This window comes from Ostrea edulis, chromosome 9 (assembly GCF_947568905.1).
Source record: "Ostrea edulis chromosome 9, xbOstEdul1.1, whole genome shotgun sequence".
Taxonomy (NCBI): Eukaryota; Metazoa; Mollusca; class Bivalvia; order Ostreida; family Ostreidae; genus Ostrea; species Ostrea edulis.
In genome coordinates this window covers 41,328,304-41,352,565 of record NC_079172.1, presented here as the reverse complement: position 1 = coordinate 41,352,565, position 24,262 = coordinate 41,328,304, and the positions used below count along the sequence as shown (strand labels likewise).

General features: G+C 34.8%; 1 protein-coding gene across 4 annotated transcripts; it reads right to left on the bottom strand.

The window, feature by feature from the left end:
- On the bottom strand, positions 1–23,751 carry LOC125657507 (uncharacterized). 4 transcript variants are annotated; one of them, XM_048888101.2, is made up of 14 exons: positions 23,653–23,751; positions 14,551–16,119; positions 13,960–14,373; positions 13,742–13,840; positions 13,325–13,426; positions 10,774–10,905; positions 10,615–10,637; positions 10,390–10,523; positions 9,855–10,184; positions 9,097–9,197; positions 8,836–8,907; positions 3,710–3,754; positions 2,924–2,965; positions 1–1,845 (listed from the first exon to the last, which is right to left on the bottom strand). In XM_048888101.2, the coding sequence occupies exons 2-13, from the start codon at positions 16,009–16,011 to the stop codon at positions 2,945–2,947; spliced, it is 2,934 nt and encodes a 977-aa protein (XP_048744058.2). In that variant the 5' UTR covers positions 16,012–16,119; positions 23,653–23,751; the 3' UTR covers positions 1–1,845; positions 2,924–2,944. The 4 variants fall into 4 exon arrangements, with proteins under 4 accessions (XP_048744058.2, XP_056005198.1, XP_048744064.2 ...); XM_056149223.1 differs by lacking the exon at positions 23,653–23,751 and adding an exon at positions 21,418–21,585; XM_048888107.2 differs by lacking the exon at positions 2,924–2,965.
- Between the last annotated feature and the right edge of the window lie 511 nt (positions 23,752–24,262).

The window sequence follows — 24,262 nt, the reverse complement described above, 5'->3', positions numbered from 1 at the left end:
TCTAGAAAACTGTTTAATACGATCAAATCAATACATATAATATTGTATGCTTATATTAGTACTTCAGTATTAAGAACTAATGAATAAACTGGGAAATGAAGTCGTCTTACAGTTAGGTGCCATTAATTGGAATAATACAAGAAATAACAGTGATGATAAAACCATTTATAGAGCGTCTTGTGTACTATTACCCTAAGACGCTTAACAATAGGGTATGATATGAATGTACATTACAAAGTTAAAAAAATTAAAATGCGCATATTAATTACAAATACACATGTATATAAATATACCACAGGCACTCGACGTTTTAAATACATTTATCTATGATTAAAAAAAAAATTCTTCCTGTACGCCGCCATCTTGGTTTTCATTTTTACCAGCTGCATCGCTTGAAAATTTCGGAGAAAAGTTCGATAAAATATGACCTTGACAGAGTTGCTTCTAAACGGTAGGGGTCTAATTATCATATTATATCGAACTTTTCTCCGAAATTTTCAAGCGATGCAGCTGGTAAAAATGAAAACCAAGATGGCGGCGTGATATACCTTGTGAATATTATGTTTACAGGAAGACAATTGTTTTAATTATAGATATTTAAAACGTAGAGTGCCTCTGAAATGTACATGGAAAGCAATGGAAGACAAAGATAATACAACAATTATTTTGGAAGTTATGGAGCAATGCAATGTATCATATATCAACGAGATAAAACATTAAGATAATATGGATTTAGAAATTATAGGATTAAACATTCTTTTTGAAGAATTTATCGATGTGTAAACTCTGGACATTTTACTCACAAACTGAATAAAAGTGCGAAGCAATTTTAGGTTAAGTTTGTGAGTAAAATATCCAAAGTTTACACATCAAATATTCTTCAAAAAGAATGTTTGATTTTTATAATTACAAATCGTTCCCTGCATTACCAATTTCAAAATTTGATGAATAGTTTCCTCGCACTATGTTATTTGTTTTCAGGCGCGTATGTATACATAACATTTTTGGGTTTATTGATGTATAAATTCTCATTTAACTTAATTGTTGTCCAATCAAAACAATGCTATTAAATAACATTGGAATTATTTGCATTAAAACGCGATATTTACACCAAGCAATGAAAAATGAAGATAATGAACAGTGATCAAACTCATAAATCCCATAAAGAATACAAAAAGGGGAGGGCAATCACGGACCTCAGGGCACACCAGAGGTAAGATCAGGTGCCTTGAAGGAGTAAGCATCCCCTGTCGACCGCTCATATCCGATAACATACATTTTCAAACATTTTGAAATACTCAAGTCTTGTTTGGTTGAAATACAATCTTGTAACATTTGTTTACACTACTAGCAATGTTTGCATCTTAATGAAAGTGTCCTTTTCAGCAATGTTTGGAAAAAAAGATACATGTATGTACTACTTAGCAATATATAAAGTAATCAGGAATTTTAAATAAAACACACGCCCTCAAACACTGAAGTCCACGGGAATATCCTTGATCTTTCAGTTAACCAAGAATGAATTTATCATCTATCATAGTTTAAAGGTTATGGCGAAAATTAAAGTTTTGCAAGAAGAGAAAAACTTGGATACACACTCACCAAAAACAATACACCCCCCCCCCCCCCCGGGTTTTGATATCAATGGTCAAAAACTTCACCTTAAAACTTTTTCCAGTAACATTGTTACTAAATGAACAATAGATACATGTTTTGCACAAAAAGATGTCTAAGCTTCGGCTTTGGTCGTTTTGAATTCTCCATTCAGAGTAGACATCCCCGTTCCTTTTGATTCATATTCACTGATTTGAAGTTATCTCCTTGTCCTCCTTACAGGTTTTCTCACTAATAATTAAACAACACATAATATAAAGAATACCTCCAATATATATCACTGAAATTTTTTGAAAATGTTTAGAATGAAAGGTGAAGATAACGAACATTGATCAATCTCATAATCCTACAAGCAATACAAAATAAAGAGCTGGGCAAACACGGACCCCTGAATATACCAAAGGTTGGACCAGGTGCCTAGGAGGAGTAAGCATCGTTTGTCGACCAGTCACACCCGCCATGAGCCCTATATCCTGATCAGGTACACTGTAAACGGAGTTATCCGTATTCAAAATCAGTGTGCCAAGAACGGCTAACAATCGGCATGAAACACGACAGAGAGCAAAAGTTTTGAACTTCCTTTTAATTAAAGTTACACAAGAACCAAAACTTCATTGGTTACAGTTCCCAATTTTACATAGAATAGTTCAAACATATGCATACCTTTCAACTTAGGAACAAAACATCCCAAGGATGTATTTTCTGCAATAATGAAATCGAACATCTATTTGTTGAGTGTTCGTAATCTTCACCTTTCATTCAGTAAAAGAGATTTGGAATGATATTGAAGTGATTTTTTAACAAGTTTAAAATATCTGTATCGTTTGACAGAAGAATAATATTATTTGGTAAATATAAGAACAAGAATGCTTATAAAGTACAAAATTTAATAAATCAAGAATTATACATTTCAAGTAAGAAGTACTAACTACAAGTGTTCTGAAAACCGCCCAGTACTAACTACAAGTGTTCTGAAAACCGCCCAGTACTAACTACAAGTGTTCTAAACTACAAATGTTCTAAAAACCGCCCAGTACTAACTTCAAGTGTTCTAAACTACAAATGTTGCCCAGTACTAACTACAAGTGTTCTGAAAACAATTATTGTAGAAAGAATCATGATGGATTTTTAAAAAGTTTTTAAAACAATGTAAATATATAGAGTTTAAAAACAACTGGCAGTATATAATTATATATGTTATGTTGTGATTGATATGTATATAACATTTTATTAGAAAATTAATTTTGCTTAGTACCCCCTAAATGAACATGTGCCCCATTATCATTATGCACTTTTTAATTTATTTTACCTTCTGTCCTCCCCCCTTTTTTCATTTTTTCTTCTTTTTCTTCTAAAAAAGAAATTTCGCCTTCTATATTAGAGGGACTGGTTCACGATTTTTGAACAAAATATTTTTTTATTTTTGATGTTAAACATTAAAAGTATAATTCATTTAATGTTGACAACTAAAATTTGGATCTTCTGAAAGCAAGAATAAAAGCTATATTTTAGCCTTGAACATGTATTATGTAAACAAAGATTCGAGTCTTTTTATGTATACAAACGATTTTGTAATATAAAGCATCTTAATTTTGCATAGTCACACATTTTCACTTTTAAATGACACATTTTACCCGAAGAATGCTTGAAATGTAAAAGATATAATCAACTTAGATCAATAACAATTTTTTGGAAAATTTCGTAAACAATAACATACCGCAATCTTTGTTTACAAAACAAATAATGAACTCTCTAAAATGAGCTTCTTTGATAATGTATAACCTTAATTTTTATGTGAAATCTTTTAAACATATCAGACAGTAGATTTTGATAATTAAAAGTGAAAATTTAATTTTGGGGAAAATCGTGAATCAGTCCCTTTAAAAACAACTTCAACATTAGTGTTTATTCACATGTATGTTTGTGTATACTGTATATGTATTTATATGTATGTATGTGTATATATGTGGATTTGTATATATGTGACATATTAATTTGATATAAAATGTGATAGTTGAATAAATATTACAAATAAGAAAACTAAAACATAATCCAACATGGTTATCAGTTCACTCGATATAAACTCGAAACTTACTGACTTTCTTTTATCTTTTCCGAAATCACAAATAAATCTTCGTTCCTGAAATTCAAGGTTTTACAACATTTGTCAATGTATTACAGTTTTAATTTTACGAACAAAATAAACAAATGAAAAGATACATAACAAAAAATGTTTCTATCTCCTCGCTGAATAGTTCCTACATTTGCCTTTTTTCAGAATTTACTGTTTTTGCCTCTATTGGTTCATAGTTTACAAAATCGGAAATTCAGTTCACTACCAAGAGCTCATTAATTATGAGTTTTAACAAGAGGTCCATAGGTCACATCACTGACCCGAGTCACCTTGGCCCTGCCGTTTTTCAGCTGTTATGAATTTTGAAAAATTGTTACGTCATATTATGGCCCCAATCTAGCCCATATTGATCACAACATAACTAAAAATGAATTCACATAACACAGAATATCCCCAACACCAATATGACTAACATGATTTTGTTATTTTGGGTAAGACCAAGGTCACAAAGTCATAGATCGTGGTATGATATGAAAGACCTTGCCATCAGAAAACTATATACAAAATATGAAAGCTCCATCTCAATAGTTCAAGAAATGTTGAATAAGTCAAATTTTAATAAAATTAAATTTAGATCAAAGAGGTATAGAGCATTTGCTGACGAAACGGCCGACTCAGAAATCTAAATGGAAAACACCGGTTTCCAATAATAGACTGGCGTGTTATATTTAAATATAAGGCCAACGTTTTTGATGTTTCGTTAACTAAGATAAATAATCATTACTGACATTTATATGAGTCGTTCTTTAATCAATAAACCATTTTCCTATTTGGAATGATGAACAGTACAATATTTTCATAGGTGCATTCATATTATACATATGACATTACTTAACTGACTGTCTTTTTCTGACATGACTGCAGTACCTTTAATAGATTTCATCAGTTCATTTGCCGTTGGTTGATAATTCGAGTGTTTAGCTTTGCCTAAATATCATATGACAGTTGCTACATGAGTTTTTATATTTACTTTTGAGAAGTCAAACTGTATAACTGTTCTTTTCCTCCCTTGACCTATTTTTACTTATTACATGCTGTGCATTTGTGTCCTTTTTCTTGTAGTATTTGTTTAGCTTTTCGTCAGCCACATTACGGTTTGAAAATCCTGTGCAAACAGGAACGTATTAGTGTAAACAAACGGAACTACAGTGATCTCGAAATTAATTCCTTTACTTTAAGTCGTAATTTGCAAATATTGGAAGTTATGATGAAAATGATTAATATTTGTTATAATATATGTATCACATTTATACCCCCCCCCCTCAAGAAAACGACCCCCAAAAAAATGAAAAGCAAAAAAAAAAAAAAAAAAAACAAAAAAAAAAAACCCAACTCGGAATGTATGGTTTAAGTGTTAGATTACGGAGAACCTAAACCACTAGGCCACCCAGGCATGTAAGTTTAAATGTTTAACGTTTGACAGGCTGCTATATCTCAAGGTAAATTTTGAGAACTACTTTTTCATATTTTATCCATTTTAACAAGAGGGCCACCTTAAACCAAATTTCCTCTAATGGACTTATGTACAGTCATAATCAAGTAAAACAATTTCAGTGTTTTATTTCTGGTTTAGGATGGCCTTTTGAAACAGTTTGCAATTTTTTAAGCCCATTACGTTACATTTACTATATACTCTATATAATCACGGTGATGTTTATGCTTATCAAATAAAGATACTATCAACATATAGATACCTTTATTAAGTAATTTGGGTAAACAGAAGTATAAACTGATATTGTATAGCAGAATATTTGTAAAAAATGATATTCAAGAAAAAAGTATTCATGTAGGCAAAACTGCATACCAAGTGCGCTATACTCCTTTTAAAACGTTTAACGTCCCATTTGAGAATGTTTCACTCATATGGAGACGTCAACACTGCCAGTGAAGGGTTGCAAAATTTAGGCCTATGCTCGGCGATTACGACTTTAGAGCAGGGAGGGATCTTTATCGTGCCACACCTGCTATGACAGTGACCTCGGTTTTTGCGGTCTCATCCGAAGGAACTCCCCATTTAGTCGCCTCTTACGACAAGCAAGTGGTACTGAGGACCTATTCCAACCAATCCAAGTGTCAAGTTTGGTTGAAATATTCCAGTAGTTCTGGGGAAGGAGTCGAAAATGTGAAAAGTTTACAGACGACAGACAACAGGTGATCAGAAAAGCTCTCCTAAGCTGAAAGTTCAGGTGAGCTAAAACACCGTTTTGCAGTTATTATCTATTTTCAATAAAATGGATGTAAGAAGCAGATGTGGAGGACTCTGTGGTGTCTTTTATTTCGAGTTCACAGGGATGAAAGGCGAATATAATAAACAGTGATCTATAAGCAATAATGATAATGGAATATTGCTACATAAATATGGGAAGTTGACGATGGAGAAGCTGAAATCATCCCGTTTGTCACAAAGTTGACTTGTAAGTTTGCCGTTAATATCTACTTTCAATAAAATATCTAAGTATGAAGCAAATTGATTGATTGAATATTGTTTAACGTCCCTCTCGAGAATATTTCACTCATATGGAGACGTCACCACTGCCATTTAAGGGCTGCAAAATTTAAGCCTATGCTCGGCGCTTATGACCTTTGAGCAGGGAGGGATCTTTATCGTGTCACACCTATTGTGACACGGGATCTCGGTTTTTGCAGTCTCATCCAAAGCACCGCCTCATTTAGTCGCCTTCTACGACAAGCAAGGGGTACTGAGGACCTTTTCTAACCCGGATCCCCACGGGATAAGTATGAAGCAGAAGTGGACGACTCTGTGGTGTCTTTTATTTCGAGTTCACAGTGATATATCGAATCAACATATGAATGAAAATTATTATTGTTAATAGATAAAATGTCGTCGATTATCGAAATGTCGCATTGAAGGCCATAGCAAGATATTATTTCTTCTCACGTAGAAGTTTCTGAATAAATTCTGCTTCATGAGAATATTAAACCTTCAGCTAACAAAGGAGCACAATTCGTGCCCATGGGGATTCCAACAGACTGTTGGAAGACCTCTTCACTAAAGACCACGAAAATATTGTCAATGAGGATCTACAGCATAATTTTTATTTCAACTTCAGAGTATCTGTGCGTGGAATCAGAGTGGCGTTAAACAAAGAATTCTTTTGGATGACTACAATAACTAGATAGGAATATTTGTGTTTTCCATTTTTGTTGACGAAGCAACTGTCTATGATGTCAAAAAGTCTAGTCTTTAATTTATCGTGAGGAATGGTCGTGAAAAGTGTTGAAAAGTCATACCTTTTGATGTTGTTGATTTGAAAAAAGCTTTGCTATTTCAAGTTTACTAAGAGTTCTTTATAATTTTTTAGAATCCACATTTGTTTTACACTACTTCATATGATTGTTGATTGTTTTACTAGTTTTTCGCCACACTCAACAATTTTTCAGTTGTCTGGTGGCGCCCAGTTTTTTTATTGGTGGAAGAGAGAATCCAGATACGATGTACCTGGGAAGAGACCACACGACCTTCCGAAAATAAACTGGGAAATGTAATCGCAAAATACGTTTGAAGTTTCTCCTTCACAGATGTTAATTTTTTTCGTGAGAAACAAAGATAGGGGCTTGGTAATATGAAAAGTGAAGATAACGAACAGTGATCAATATCATAACTCCTATAAGCAATACAAAATAGATAGTTGGGCAAACACGGAGCCCTGCACACACCAGAGGTGGGATCAGGTGCCTAGGAGGAGTAACCATCCCCTGCCGACCGGTCACACCCGCCCTGAGCCCCATATCCTTATCAGGTAAACGGAGTTATCCGTAGTCAAAATCAGTGTGCCAAGAGCGGCCTAACAATCGGTATGAAACATGTCAGACAGCATTTGACCCAATGATAGGTTGTATTGACGAACTAAATCGTTATAACGACCATAGAATTTGCGAAATGCTGACTTCAATCGAGACTGTTGAAACCCCTGTACCATCAACTCGTTTGTCAGTAGCTTGCCTCGATTTAAAATCCTGAGTATATCTTGCGTATCGAATCAGTTGAAAGATATAAACACCATATGCAGGTGATAATGGAATATTGCTACATAAATATGGGAAGTTGACGATGGAGAAGCTCTAATCATCCCGTTTGTCATACAGTTGAGTTGTCAGTTTGCCGCTAATGTCTACTTTCAATAAAATATCTAAGTAGTCATGGTTCTAACACTCTTGAGGAGAAGAGTTTTAAAGTTTTTTCCTATTTATTCCCATGTACAACTTCCAATGTAACCCTGACTGTGGCTCCACCCTACACCTAAGAACATTCAACAAATTTGAATCAGCACTACCTAAGGATGCCTGCCTATTGACTCGACTAATGCTGGCTTAGCTGTTCATAATAATAAATCTTTAAAAGACTTTCTACATCTTTCCATATACAATTTTCATCCCTATTGTAGCTCCCATCCAACCTCCAGGCGCCATAAATTGAACAAACTTGACTCTGAACTACCTGAGGGTGCTTGCTTATTCGTATGGCTAATCATGGCCGTGTTGCTAGTGAGAAACATATTTTCAAAGTTTTCCAATATAAAAACTTTGATCTCACATTGTGGCCCTACCCTACCACCACGATTATGTTTTGAACAAACTTAAATCCGCACTGCCCGAGGATGCTCACAAGGCCATATTTTTCTTTAAAATATTTACAAAGATTTCTTCCCTATGTTTAAGTAATCTGATATTGTGGATTGTGGAACCCCAACATTATAGTATTGTCAGACCTACAATGAGCAATATTTTGTTAATGACACCAATTAATATGAATTATTAATGATGATTCATAATACTTGAATTTTTCTAAAACATATTTGAAGCGAATACTATTCTAGAGATGGAAGATTAAATCATGAACAATGATCACTAATTTGCATAAAAATATCCAAGTAAGATGACAATCTCGTAAAACACAACAATCAGACACAACATAATCTAAATAGAGCTCAAAATGATATTTTATTCAAAACCAAAAGAAAAAAAACCTATGATACTTTTTAAACAGAATAAAAGTAACAATAAAAGTAACAACCCTGTATTGCAAGTGTATTCTAAAATATACTTCAATTTTGCATGAAACATACCTCAAAGCTGAATTGCTCCTTCTGTATTGGAACATGTAGATTATATGGATTGCAGCCATACTTTAATAACAGCTACAACAGAATATACAAATTTTAATCATGGGTATGTATAATTTCTGTTTAAATGTAAAATATGTACATCAATTGACATGATTTCAATGTCATTCTGTGATATTTGATTTTCAATGAAATGAACAACATAAATCACTTAAGACTCTATCAAATGGGCATGAACTTCTCCAGCAAAATTTAAGCAATTACCAAAGTTTCTATTTGTTGCCTTTCTTTCCAGCTAATGTTCAGTCCAACAACACAGGTTCCTCCAATCCATTCAAATCCTGTATCCATTGTTGCTTCATTTCCTGTAACACAGTGTAAGGAAAATTAATACTGAATGCATTGAAAGTTTGATCTCCACATTAGATAAAGTCAATGATAAGTTATCTTCACAGCAGTGTTCACGTATTTAACTTCTGCAAAAGTACCGAAAAACACAGACCAAAATAAAGCCGTAGAGAATGATTCTTGAATTTTATCAACGAATTATACTATTGATTTGATGGAACTTCAAAACTGTGATATGTTCAAAGAAATTTCCAAAATGTTGTCATTTCCATAAAATTATAGAATATCAAATGTTGTGAATAAATCGAACATAAAATAATCTTAGAATACGATTGCATGCACAGTATTTACAAATATCCACTTCATTGATTAATTTTCAATAAAAGCTTTGATTACACGAGGATATAACATATGCATATTTAACGTATAATGCCACCTAGAGTGTCACATGATGCTAGTACAAAACATCTCGTGAACACAAATCTAGAATGCACGTGAGTGAATCATCCGAACATTGCAATTAACTAATTGTGACATGAATTTCTACCTATTTTCTATATCATCTTTATAAAAACATCTATGAGAAAAAAAAAATCCAATGAAATTTATTAATCAAATCATAGAATTAAAAACATCTTCTTTTCAATTCTACTCTGACCAGTAAACTCACTGACCTGTTACGAGTAAAACATGGCATGGTTTACTTATGTTTTGTGTCATCTTGAACTTGGACACATGGGTTGTCGTTTGCAGAGAAAATTTGACCAAGTATCTACTCTTTGGTTCTAAAAAGAATTTTCCTCTAACATTTGCGATACATTCGTCCTGAGAACAGTCGTCAGTTCGCCAGACGACTCTCTTCACTGAGTCTCGTATTTCGACAGACATCGTCCAAGTACTGGACAGAGTAGAGCTGGGAATGTTCACGAAATCCTGAACACGAAGTGGTTCTGTTACATCATCCAGATACACAATATGTCGTGGACATGTAAGGTGGAACGATGCTAAAAATAAACATATTACAGAAAAAACCCACTTTGAACGATGCTTGAAACACGCATTACTGAAAAACTTTGAAAAATACTTGCAATAAACATGCTTGATGAAAAGCGTTAAAGGATACCAAAGATAAACAAATATTACTGAAAATCTTCGCAATTACAACTTACATGTATATACTTTCATCGTTATTTAATCGATGTAAATCACCTGAATTTCGTAGCTGCAAGGATTTAGCCAGTTCGGTTTTTTCAACATACAGAGATAACGGGGATATCAAGGTCGAGACAGATATGTCATCGGGACTTTCAAGACACTCCAACTCTCTCTTGTGTTGATTGATTCTAGGATAAGAATTTTGTTGTTTAACATTTGGAGATTATATTAAAGGTTAACCGATTTTTTAACACTTTGGATTATCAAAATTATTCCCACCTTTTCCACAATGTTTGTCCACTCTGAAAAAAATAATTCTTGAAAACAATACTACTTAAATTTGTATTTGATTGTAATGTTGTCATCATGAACATCCATGTATACTACACACTTCCTCAGCTAATTAGAAATCGATAAAAAAAAAAATAACCAACTTACAAAATGAAAACTGAGTAGAGATTCTTTCCCTAAGGTGTGCAATGATTTCGAGAGAAGTTTACTATCTTTCATCAAGTATGATCCATATTGCAGTCGCCGTTGCCGTATTGTTTTCAATTTTGCACTGTATTCCTAAATTAAATACATGAATATTACAAATGATATAGAATTTGGACACACAATCTTGCACGATTAATTTATTGATTGGTTGATTTGGATTTTAAAATCCCTTTGAGAATCAGTCATTTATATGTAGAGACTTCAACAGCTTTCAGCAAAGAGCCACAAAGAATTGAGTTTTTGTTATCGAAATTCAGTATTGGTTTTCTCTTAAATTAAAGTAATTCCACCCTCCTGTGATGTCATCAGATTTTGCGAAATCAATGATTTATTTAGATTTATGTATGATAGGAACATAAATTTTGTTGGAGTCTTTTCCTATAGTTATTGTAAAAAATCTTGTCAAAAATAAAATATTTCAAAAGTCTAAGTTATAGATGAATAATCAATGATACGTTTCAAAATATGAATCCATGGGCAATAACTCAGTTTCTATTGATTTCTTTATCAAGTCTATTATGCGATGATTTCCTGTATTTTTTACAGACATTTTGTATATTTTTGTGAAGATACAGTTTCATGAAATTGTTATGAATGCTATTATATCGTCCTAACCAGTTTGTATGGAATTTTAATAACGCTGTTTAAGGAAAATTGCAGTTTTCTGACAGTGATATATGATTCTGTTTATGTATGTCTCACATCTTAAAAAGTGTGATGACCTATGTATTTTATTTGATAATTTGTTAGTTTTAACTCTAATGAATGGAAATAAATACACATTTTAAACTTGTATCAGATAAAACTGCGAGTATGGAGTTACCTTAAGTACTTTTCACGTTGCATTAGTAAAAATCTAAAATGAAAATTAAATAATCTCAAAACTACTTCTTCTGAAATATGACATTACAAAGTTGGTGATTATCAGAGTTTTTCTTGAAATTGTTTAAAATGTCTACATTTCGAATAAAATTAATGGCCACATACGTTAACCTGTGAGCCAAACACGGACCCCTGTACGATCCAGAGGTTGGATCAAGTACCTAGGAGAACTATTATAATACGCACAAAATATCGTATACTCGGCATAGTTATTTTAAATACAAAGGAGAGTTTTTATCAGAGAAAAAGCACCGAAAATATATCCATTCGTGAGCATAGACAACACGTTACATGACAAGATTGTGCTCATGGTGGAGTTTTAGGACAGAATTGGAAATTTAAAGTGAAGAAAACGAACAGTGATCAAATTCATAAATCTTTTAAAGACCCCAAAATAATACCGTATGGTTTCTTCCCGGATCGCTGGATGTGGGCGGAGCTCATCTATGGTCATTGTTATTTACCTGGCCAAAAGATCAGGGTGTTATGTATACTTTTGATATACACAGGACCTGTCTCAGGGGCGTCTGCAGAGTTTCAGTGGTGATAGTGTTTGTATTAATTAGCTGTATCTCTAACGGTAGCTGACACAGTCTACACCCCCCCCCCTCTCTCTCTCTCTCTTATTCATGTGGCTGAATGAATAATTCCTTTTATAAATATAGAGATATCATTAAATGATAATATAAATTATTTAGTAAGTTACACGTTTTAGAAATTAATGTGCAAAGTATTGTTTGATTTCTGATTGTGTAATTTATAATGCATGTATATAGAGGAGAAAAGAATACAATTATATTAAGATTGCATTGTTAATAATTGTGAGGAAATAGCAGTGGTGGACAGGTCCATGCTATCAAAACTCAGGTATACTGGGCTTCCTCAAGATCTAAAGAATGCCTGTACTAATTGACTGTTATTGCTATCAAAACACCTCTCTGGGGTCCCTCCAGACCACAGTCACTGCAGATGTCACTCCACCTGAGATCTATTGTTAAATGACAGGTGGCTTACCATTTGGGGGTGTTAACTTAAAATTGGGTCTTTAAGGAATACAAAATATAGAGTTGAGCAAACACGGACCCCTGGATATACCAGAGGTGGAATCAGGTGCCTAGAATGATTAAGCATCCCCTATCGACCGTTCACACCCACCATAAGCCCTATAGCTCGATCAGGTCGACAGAGTAATCCGTAGTCAAAATCAGTGTATGTTTCGCACTTCACACCATTTAGTAGTAAGTCTCATTCAAAGATTACTGACTTCTACTCTCAACGTCATCAACAAAGGAACAGTTGCTGCATATTCTAAACACTCTATCCTTCCAAGGCCTGGAAATAAACCCGACAAACTTCCCTCACACGACGAAATCTATCTACTGACTCAAGGCCTGGAAATAAACCCCACAAACTTCCCTCACACGAAGAAATCTATCTACTGACTCAGGGCCTGGAAATAAACCCGACAAACTTCCCTCACACGAAGAAATCTATCTACTGACTTAGCTACAGTGTAAATATCTAAATGTGGTGGCTGCTTGAAAAGTGCACTTTTTGTTGGAACAATATCTATGTTTATTACAATATGTAATATTGAATATTTTAATACCTCCCCTAAATCCCTGTACATTTGCTGTTCTCGTTCTGTAATCAGATGACGAAGTGATGCAAACTCCTGTTTCAATATCTCCTTATTTCGAAGATTGTTCATCTAATACAGAACAGAAATCATCAATAGCAAATCTAAAGAAAATCAAAAGTCAATATTGTCTCTTCTAAGTATTACAATGGACAAAATATTATTTCAAAATTCAGTCAAACTTTCCAAAGGAAATTTTAACAGTTCTGTTAGATGAGTGCAAAAGCATCATTCCTTTATCTATCTATGGATGGAAATGAGATAAAACAATTGAAATATGATAGTGACAGTAATATTACATTTATACTTCTGTAAACAGTCTTTGTTCAAAGCTAGACTATGGTATGTTCGATAATCGTGAAAACTAAAACATTTATGAAAACCTACCAAAATTACGTTCTCTGTCTTGTCCAACTGCTCCGACAACATATTGATGGTCCGGGAACTTGCAGTTGAAACATCGTGTATTGTTTCATCAAAGTTGTCCTTAAAAATTAACAAAAACATTAGACAAAAATTCTCCATCACAAAAAATACACTTTTAATTTAAATTGAACACGAAGATTTTACGATTACATTTGGTAAAGTAATATTAATATAAGTACCTTTTGTTGTGAGATATACTTCAGCAATTGTATTATTTGATGTTCAGAACCAGAACATTTTCCATTCTTAGCGATGCAGTCATCACATTTCTGTGCTTTACACAATTCACAGAAATGACGACAGATTTGTTTGTGTTCAGGACAGGCAAAAGCAAGGAATGGTTTAGATTTGCAGATGGTATGAGTTGCAGGGTGGTATCGCTTGAAGCAGTCATCACAAAAATATACCATGCAATCTTCACAAATGTTGTAACGTTCATGTGTCAAACGACAATATTTACAACAGTCATCCGGCAAAGCGTCGTCCTCTTTGGAAAGCACAAGCTGGACCTGTGTGAGTCTTTCTATCTCTGATCTTGTTGCTTTGCTTAACATCTTTGTTGAGGCTTGCGCTTCGTGTTTTCCACTTCCCTTCTGTATACAGACGAAAGAAGTATATTTCAATGTTTTATGATGCAAACACTATAAAATGAATATTTCTTTTATGCACACTTTTTTGAAAAATAATTATAAAAGAAGTAAACATATTTAACATTCCTAATCTTACCGGACTGTCAAATTAGAGAACAATCTAAGGTGAACAAAACTTGCCTCAATGTAGTCTAAATTTGTAAAAATGTCCATTAAAACATGATCTTTGCATTTTCTGCTTCCTAAACATTCTTTACACCGTCGGCTGTTACAATCGCAACAGAAATACTGGAAGATCATCATGTGGTCGAGGCAACCAAAATCTGAAAACGCTTTTGCTTGGAATGTAGCATGAAGCAGCGTTTGTGGGTGATACAGAGTCATACAAGAATCACACAGGAAAATCATGCATTCCTTGCAAACGTTCCAGTGCAAACACCACCGATTGCACAAACAGCATGCCATTTTTGATGTATGTTTGCTCTCACTTTGGAAAATTGACAGTTGCTCTTTTTTCTCTTTTGATGAAAAAACTTCGAAATCAAGAGGAAACGATTTGAAGCACTGGTCATGCTTTATTCGTGATGCATTAGTTGCAGAGGCCAACGGTTTAAGTTTTTGTTTAAAAGGGGATGCAGACCTAGCGTGTTTGTTTTCAACATCATCTTTTAGAGTATCTAAGAATCGTGAATCTTCAAAAGGTTCTTTCTGTAGTGTTGAAATGTTTGATATGGGATTTCTCGTCCCGCCTGTAACATCTTTATGTTTTTCAGAAGGTTCTTTGTGTTGACATGTTCTTGAATCTGACATTTGAGTTTCTCTAATTTGATATTCTTGATAACCTGATATATCCTTCAATACATTGTTGTTTTCTGCTTGAGCCATTTCTTTTTCGTCTTGTTTGTGTGTTACAGTAGATAAGGTTGGATCATCTTTAATTTCACCTGTTGATGATCCGGTGAAACCTTCATCAAATACTCCTTCTCTTTTTTGCGAGTCCGTTTCGTTTTCGTCAATATGTCTGCGTGTTATAGTGGATGAAGGTGGATCTTTTTTCTTTTCATCTTTGGTTAATCTAGAGAAACTTTCATTAAATTTTCTTTCTCTTTCTGATCTGTTTTCGTCACGACACACTACCGACATCTCCTTTTTCTCGAAGACATTTTCTAATTGATCTGCTCCAACTTCGACACTTTCAGAATCGGCATTCATTTCTCTGTGTGTATTATGCTTTTTGTTTCCTATGTCAGTTTTTGCGTTTAGTAACTGTCTGTTTTCATTATCCTGCTCCTCTAGCGTATCATTACCTTTATTTGATCCATTGTTTTGTTCACCTGCGTCATGTGGTTCTGTACTTAATGCCGATTTGTGAAACCCAGTGTCTTTTACCTCATGTCTGTCTTTATCGCGGTGGATGACTAAGTTTTCTGTTGGAGATTTTATTCGAATTGTACATCCGTGGAGAGTCTGCTCATCAATGTTGTCCGATTCAGCACCGATAGTAACTGTTCTATCCGTGGGGTTAGACAATTTCTCAGATTGGGACCCTTTTATCTTTTCGTCTTCTCGATAAAACTGCGTTCCTTCATTCTGTTGCACTTGAGGATCGTTTTCGCACTGGTTATCTATTGTGTCATCCATGTTAAGATTTCTTTTTTAAAATCTTCATAAGATGTAACATCTGACCAAACCCACTTTTTCTTTCTCCACCTATTGCTTTTCAGACCTGGATTCTAAAGCCAGCAATATCTACAAAATGAATCTTGAAGAATGAAGAATCATTTTGAATCAAACAGCATATAACAAATCATAATTTAATTTTTTTTTCGATGGCTAAATATTAGAGGTAATTAAATATTGAATTGATTTTTTAATTAAACTTCAACATGTTCAATGATACACTAAATATAAAATCTGGATGTATCTATAGAAGGCAAAGTTAGGCTAGCGTAACTTAGATCTGACCTACTTTAGTGTACATTTGCACAGGCCTTTGGGTACTGAATGAAAGGTGAAGAAAACGAACAGTGATCAATCTCACATCTCCATTTCCGAAGAATATTTTTGTTCAAGAATTCGCTTTGTTGTGATATTACAGTTTTCAAAACAAATTCAAAAATATTTTTGATAGGTCCCAATTTGGCTTCTGTATCCGCTTGCAGATAAGACTTAGTAATCTTCTCCTTCCATACAAATCGCGAAATGTAAGTTGCTAAGCTATTGGTAAGTCCAAAACTCCAGCCCCAATGTACCACCTTATAGTTATACATCGCCAATTGAGAGTCGCCATCTTGGATTGCGAAATCCCTGTCAAATGACAGAAAGTAAACTAGAGAAGTTCCTGTCAAACCCAACTCCCACAACCTCAAGGAAACGCCTTCAACAACCAATAATATTGTCAGACAGCAAAGGAACGTGGCTCCAAAGAAAAATTACAACTGATAATGAAATAATCTGGTGGACAAAAAGCGGCGCGAAAACTTAGGAAAGCACTCGTTGGTTATAATTGTCAATCGTAAGGAAAATAATTCAACATGGAGATATATGGCTATATGTATGGCTCGGCGCATGTAATCTAACAGAAAAAAATAAACAATACATAAACTTAAAGTCAGAAACTGAGGAGGAAGTACTAAAAATAGAAAAATCATACAAAGAAATCATAAAGATCACAAACAAACACCCTGGATCAAAGGTGACAATACTCGAAATTCCACTGTACTCGATCAAATGCTGGAATCAGAATAAAGGCCACAAAGATCCAAGTATCTTTGACGATCAAAATACTAAACTTGCCCAGCAAATATCGCAGCTCAACACCAAAATTCGGACTATCAATAAAAACCTTGGAAAGCACTCGCCCTCATTCACATCAGACCTGTACAAAACATCTAGAGTCAAGAGCGGGAAGAATAGGAAACCCAAGCTCCGCAAATTCCACAACTTCAAACTACTTGCGGCCGGTATACACCCTGGGAAACTGATAGTAAAAGTTTGACTGAAAAAATCATTGACAAAACTAAAAAAAAAAAGACTGCTGGGAAACACCAAAACAACAAGTGAAGTAAAAATATATAATTTGAACGGAAATAGAAATCAGGCTACTTATATTCAGTCAGTGTGGGTCAGCCACGCTATACTGAACAGGTCAGTGTGGAATCCCGCGCTATACCTACCATGGGTATCCTGACTTTGTTCATTTTCGTTCTAATGTTAGGTTTCACAAAATGGAACAACTGGAGCTGGGACCAACAGCAAATGCTTCTTTCAATCATAAACCTAAAGATGTCGAGTACAAGTACAGAATCACTCATTTTACCAATTGCAATCAACAAGAATAAAACCATCCTGCTTCTTGTCATTATAATGTCTGGATATACAGAATTAAACCCAGGACCACGAAACAAACAAACTTCAATCTATCTATGTGGCCTCTGCGCACATCCCGTTACATGGAAATGTAAAGGTGTTTGCTGTGATGGATGTGACATATGGTACCATCAGTCTTGCACTGAACTCTGCACACATGACTACAAACTATTAGAAAGATCAAATTTACAATGACTATGCTGTAAATGTGACACCATAAACGCAACAACATTCACCTTCCGTAGTTATAAAATCAACTTATCGAACATATATGAACCACTGTCAAACATCGATTGCAGCATGGAGTCAACTAGAACCGACTTATTCAGTCCACTAACAACCAGTAGCCCTTAAACCCATATGAGTGATTCAAGGAACACCAAAACCACAAGTAACGCCAAGCCTCCATCAACATCTATGGATGAAGGTGAAGATAACGAACAGTGATCAATTTCATAACTCCTAAAATCAATACAAAATAGATAGTTGGGCAAACACGGACCCATGGACACACCAGAGGTGGGATCATGTGCCTAGGAGGAGTAGACATCCCCTGTCGACCGGTCACACCCGCCGTGAGCCCTATATCTTGATCGGGTAAACGGAGTTATCCGTAGTCAAAATCAATGTGCCAAGAACGGCCTAACAATCGGTATGAAACACGTCAGATAGCATTTGACTCAATGATAGGTTGTATTGACGAACTAGATCGTTATAACGACCATAGAATTTGCGAAATGCTGACTTCAATCAACACTGTTGAAACCCCTGTACCATCAACTTGTTTGTCAGTAGCTTACCTCGGTTTAAAAACTGACTATACGCAGAACAAGCTCTTGGATGAAAACCCATTTTCAGTCCCCAAAACATAAGAATTATGACTATAAACTGTCGTAGTATAAAAGATAAGAGCCAAGAACTAGCCTTAGCCATTGACTACCTTAAACCAGATATTGTATGCGGGACTGAGTCCTGGCTAAAGGGCATCAAACCAGGAAAAAATCCTACACAAGACGCCATCAAATCAAGTGAAGTATTTCCATCTAACTACAATGTCTTCAGGAATGACAGGGGGAACCTGGGAGGAGGCGTATTTATACTAGTGGAAAAAAGCATCATATCGGTAGAACAACCAGAACTAGTAACCAACTGTGAGATAGAATGGGTCAAAATAAAAACCGATAAAAACAAAGAAATGCTAATATCATCATTCTATATGCCACACAGAAATAAGGAAGACCTCACTAAGCTAGGAAAATCACTTGGAAAAGCAACATATAATACAAATAAAAACACCAACTTAGTAGGAGACTATTTAAAACTGTCCAGATATTGACTGGAACAACATGTCAATCAAAGACGGAAATGACAAGGAGATACAACAACTAATCGTGGAAACAACCAATACGGCGGGCCTTTCACAGATCCATGACCAACCGACAAGGGGTGACAATATATTAGACCTCGTTTTCACATCAAACACGTCTGTAATAAAATCATCAGTTAGTGTTCCAGAAAACTCAGATCACGATATCATTGTTACAGATCTGGAGACAAAACCATACTACCACAAAACAACACCTAGGAAAATCTACATCTACTCAAAAGCTAAATGGCAAGACCTAAAACATCACTAACAAATCTTGCCGAGACAATATCAGATCTTCACTCAAAAGGGAAAAGTATTCATGAAATCCGGGATACTTTCAAACCAAAGATCCATCAAAGCCTAGACGAGCATATACCATCCAAGGAATTAAAATCCAAACAATCAGCCCCATGCATTGCACACAGGGAAAGAAAACTACTCAAAACAGGCAATACTGTACAATCAAGCAAAGAAAACGAAAAAGTGGTCAAACTACAAACAATACCAGAAAGAATGCAAATCAAAACCGAGGAAAGCCGAATGGAAATTCATTAAAGGATACATCTCATGTTTTCAAAGTATACAACATTACATGCATTTCGTCTTCTTTATGCTTATAGTAATTAATTCTAATAATTCGTTCGCCGAAATTTTGCGATAATTAACCACAATACAGACTTAAATCTAGCCCCGATTTCAAAAAGTCTAGTTAATTAAGTAGGTAGTCTCGTGGTACAGTGACGTAACATGCGCCCTTCGGATTGTGAAAGTACTGCGAGATATTATTAAAAACTCAACTTTTAGGGTCCTAATTTATCTATCATGGGCAACATTTAAATCGATGTTGACAAATTTTCCGAGTTTTATATGTTTTCGCCACCAGTGCACACATATAACGATGTAAATACCCAAATATAGCGAGTAAAGCGTGTATGAAATCGGCAATATTGTGAGTAAATAATGTTTATATGCATGGGTCGCTGTCTACAAACTGTTTGGTGATATTATTCCTTTAAACATCTGTAATTGGTGCTGTTTTTCTAAAATAAACAGTGCAATCATTATTTATTTTTGGATTAGACAAATTATGCTACGTTAAATTGTTGACAACTAGGCCCTATGCCAAGCTATTGTCACGAGTGCATTTCGGAAAGAAAGAAAAAGACAACACACACACAAATCAATAAAAATAATCAAATTTAAAGTGGAAATCACATTATTTTATTTTGATAAAGCAATCTTATTACTATTTTTGAATTGTGATTTTCACGTCTTTAGGAAGTACGAAGTGGGAGCACGGCGTTATACTGACGCACTCAAGTGCTACGAGTTCAATAAGGACATAATTTTATAATTCAATTTAAAGTTAGGAAAGACAATATTCTATTAATTGTATAATTAAAAGTTCAATTATTTTGTATCTTTAATTTTTTTTGTAAAGCTACCGTCGCATCAATTGCTATGGAGACTAAGAGAAATTACAGACTAAACAACCTTCAGAAATGGGCCAATGACTGGGGAATGCGGTTTAATGCAAAAAAGTGCTACATTGTGAGCATCCGGCAAAAAACCCACCAAGTTCTACTCACTTGGAAGTTGGAAACCATGTCCTAGAACAAGTTCAGGACAATCCCTACTTAGGCCTACAAATATCATCCGATCTGAAGTGGACAACCCACATAAATAAAATAACCAAAAAAAAAAAAAAAAAAAAGAAGCTCAATCGACACTAGGTTTCCTCAGACGGAACTTAGCACACTGCATAGAAAACTGTAGAAAAACAGCGTATATCTCCATGATCAACTCTAGAATACGGATCCACCATTTGGGACCCTTCTCAGAAACAAGACATTGATAAACTGGAAAGAGTCCAACGCAAAGTCATCCGCTTCATAAAAAGAGACTACAGATCTAGAGAAGAGGGATACAAAATGGCCAAGGAGCTGGAATTACAACCTCTCCAGACCAGAAGAACCAGCTTACGACTCATCGTGTTATATAAGGTGGTTGAGGGGTTGGTACCGGGGCTACCGCCACAAAACTTTGTAAACAAAGGAAAACCAAGAAGACAAATTGAATTAAAAACTTTCGGAGACTGTAAACACATTCTTTCAAACCAAGTTAAAAACAACAGCAAGTGCTTAGAAATAACTACAGCCAACACAGAACAATACAAATCTTCATTCTTTATGGATGCCATAATCAAATGGAACCAGCTTGAAGACCATATAGTGTGTGCTAAAATTTTCGAAGCATTCAAGACCGTCCTCGACAGCCTGTGTCAATAAGACCGACACCAGCTCTCTCACCGTCGTAGAAAAGTCAGAATTGGTAGCTTCAATGTATCCATACAGATAGTGTGTTGGACCGCATTTTCCTGTGGCGACCTCTGTCGACACAAGATAACTGACTCCGGTTCCTCATTCGATGCATTCATTACATGGCCTGGTTTACCATATATTGGAATACCATTGAGATACAGAAAATCAAAGAAAGATAACTCTAATTATGTTCTAATACAAAAAATCTTTTAACAAGTTTAATTTACTTGAAATTTTGAATAAAAATTCAGTATTTTCGCCAATAAATAAATCATTTGATCTCTAACCCACACTTTTTGAAAAGTTTCTTTTTAAATTCTAAGACAAGATCTTGAAAATTATGTGAAATTTTAGAAAATGACATTACTCCTAATATGTCCTTTTAAAACTCTGAAATTTGATATCATGAATTTTTTCGTATACCAAGTGCAAAAATGTTATTATTCATTTCCATTACCTGTATTAAACTCCTTTTTAAAAAAAATCTGTATTGGTATACCATTGATATACAGACAATCAACGGAACGGAAAACGAAACGGAAGACGGAACGGAACGGAACGGAAAACATCGTATGCAATAATGTGATGAGGAGGTCAGCATTGAATTTTCAAATTTTGTATCCAATGAATAAAAGCCCCCCCCCCCCCCCCGAAATCCACATTGTAAAAGATAAAAAAAAAAAATTTCAACAATTTCCTCCAAACATATAGCCTACTCTTAATTTACACTTGCTTTTATTCGTAATTTAGTTCCACACCTGGTTTAATATATGTAAGTTTTTTTTATGTATATAAAAGGTTTGCCTCGATTGGGGTGAATTTATTTGAAAGTTCGTACATTTACCGATATCCTGCGGATTAGCGTTGAACCTGAAGAGTTACAGCGGGAAAGAAAGATTTAAACAGAACCAATGAAAACTAAGGTGAAGTTTACGATCCATAGTATGAGAAATTAACAGAAATGGCATAGCAAAAAGACTAACAGACAATTTATGCTTGAATGGAATTAAAAGGTCATCCCATTTTTAACCTAAATATTCAGATACAAGTATTTAGTTTAGAAATAAACTGCTGGAAGTCTTCCCTATTTAGGATTGGAGTGCTGCGGTCACAGAGTCTGTTAGTTAAAAATAACATATCAAACACAAGATGTTTAACTTACTGACTTAATAAGATCATAAATTGTCGTTGTTATATATATACATACCACACTTCCTGTTGTAAGTACACACATACATGGTATTATGTGTTAATGACGTTTTGCCACTTAGGCGGGGGGGGGGGGGGGGGGGGGGGGGGGGTAAAGTACATGTATTCTTTCTATTCTTTACCGATAGGTGTCCCTGCTCGCTAACACATCTGTCAATGCCGACATTTCAAAATTCTTGTAAAACGCTTTATAAATTCTTATACAAACGTGTAACTTCGCTTAATCAATTCATAAGGCAGAATTTGAAGATAAAATTGTTTCACCGCTTGTAAACAGATTCCCAAAATTTTGATCTTCATCATATTAAATTACACCCCCCCCCCCCGATTTTTGGTATTATCTTAGCAACATTAATCATTCTTATTCTTGTCCCGTGGGGATCCGAGTTAGAATAGGTCCTCAGTACCCCTTGCTTGTCGTAAGAGGCAACTAAATACTAAAGAGGCGACTAAATAGGGCGGTCCTTCGGATGAGACAGTGAAAACAGAGGTCCCGTGTAAAGATCCCTCCCTGCTCAAAGGCCGTAAGCGCCGAGCATAGGCCTAAATTTTGCAGCCCTTCACCGGCAATGGTGACGTCTCCATATAAGTGAAAGATTCTCGAGAAGGACGTTAAACAATATCCAATCAACCATTCTGTTTCGTTTTTCGTTCCGTGTTTTAGCAACACCCATTCTAGTTAAATATAGGCTCTAATATCGATCTAAACAGATCTGTGGCTAATTTGATAGATATTATGCCATATATCGGTGTTTTAAAGCGTGCAAATGTTAAATTTGGTATATATATTTTTTGGTTAGTTGTGAAATATACATCAGTTGAACATCCGTAGACAAGCCTGTAAATTAGTGTATACATATAATATTCATTGATATAACATGGGTGACATCGCGACAGGTCGGTTGGACGGTCTAGAGCTATGTACACTAACAGTACAGTGTTATATATCATTATTAAACTGAAAAGGTGAACCAGAATAGGAGAAAAATAGTAGAAATAAAGTTTGTAACTTACAACTTGGAGCACAGCTTTGTGTATATTGTAACAATAACAGTCTACTTTCGTTTTAATTTCTGTGTACAACATAAGATCACGTGTCTAATTCTATACTTGTTCCTACATGTTTCACACCTCGGAAGAGAGAACTTTGCTTATACATGTACCAAATTAATTAGTACTCTCAAGTTCCATGCCATTGTATTTAAATAATTATCAAACCCATAATTATCAATGATCGACAATACATTAATCAGGGACAGCTAGAGCGTCATGCCCTCTGACCACGATATTTCCACTTATCTATATAGTTAACAGAATTTATATAAAATAAAACCTCACGATAACAGAAAATGTTTAGGTGACAAACAGAAACAAGATATCGGATGTGGTGAGCGACATAAATCTATAATGGAATTTATTATCCCTCCCCTTTCTCTAGATCTCCTTTATGCTCCATCATTAACACTTCATTAAAATATAATGAGTAGACACCATGTTGTCTATGAAATGCATTTTTTAATGGGGTGTGAATTTTATTCTGATTTGAGATACTTTTTATTTCAAAAGGGTCAAGATATTAGTGATACAATAACGTAGACAAGTTCGTTTTCTGTCCAGCCGGTAC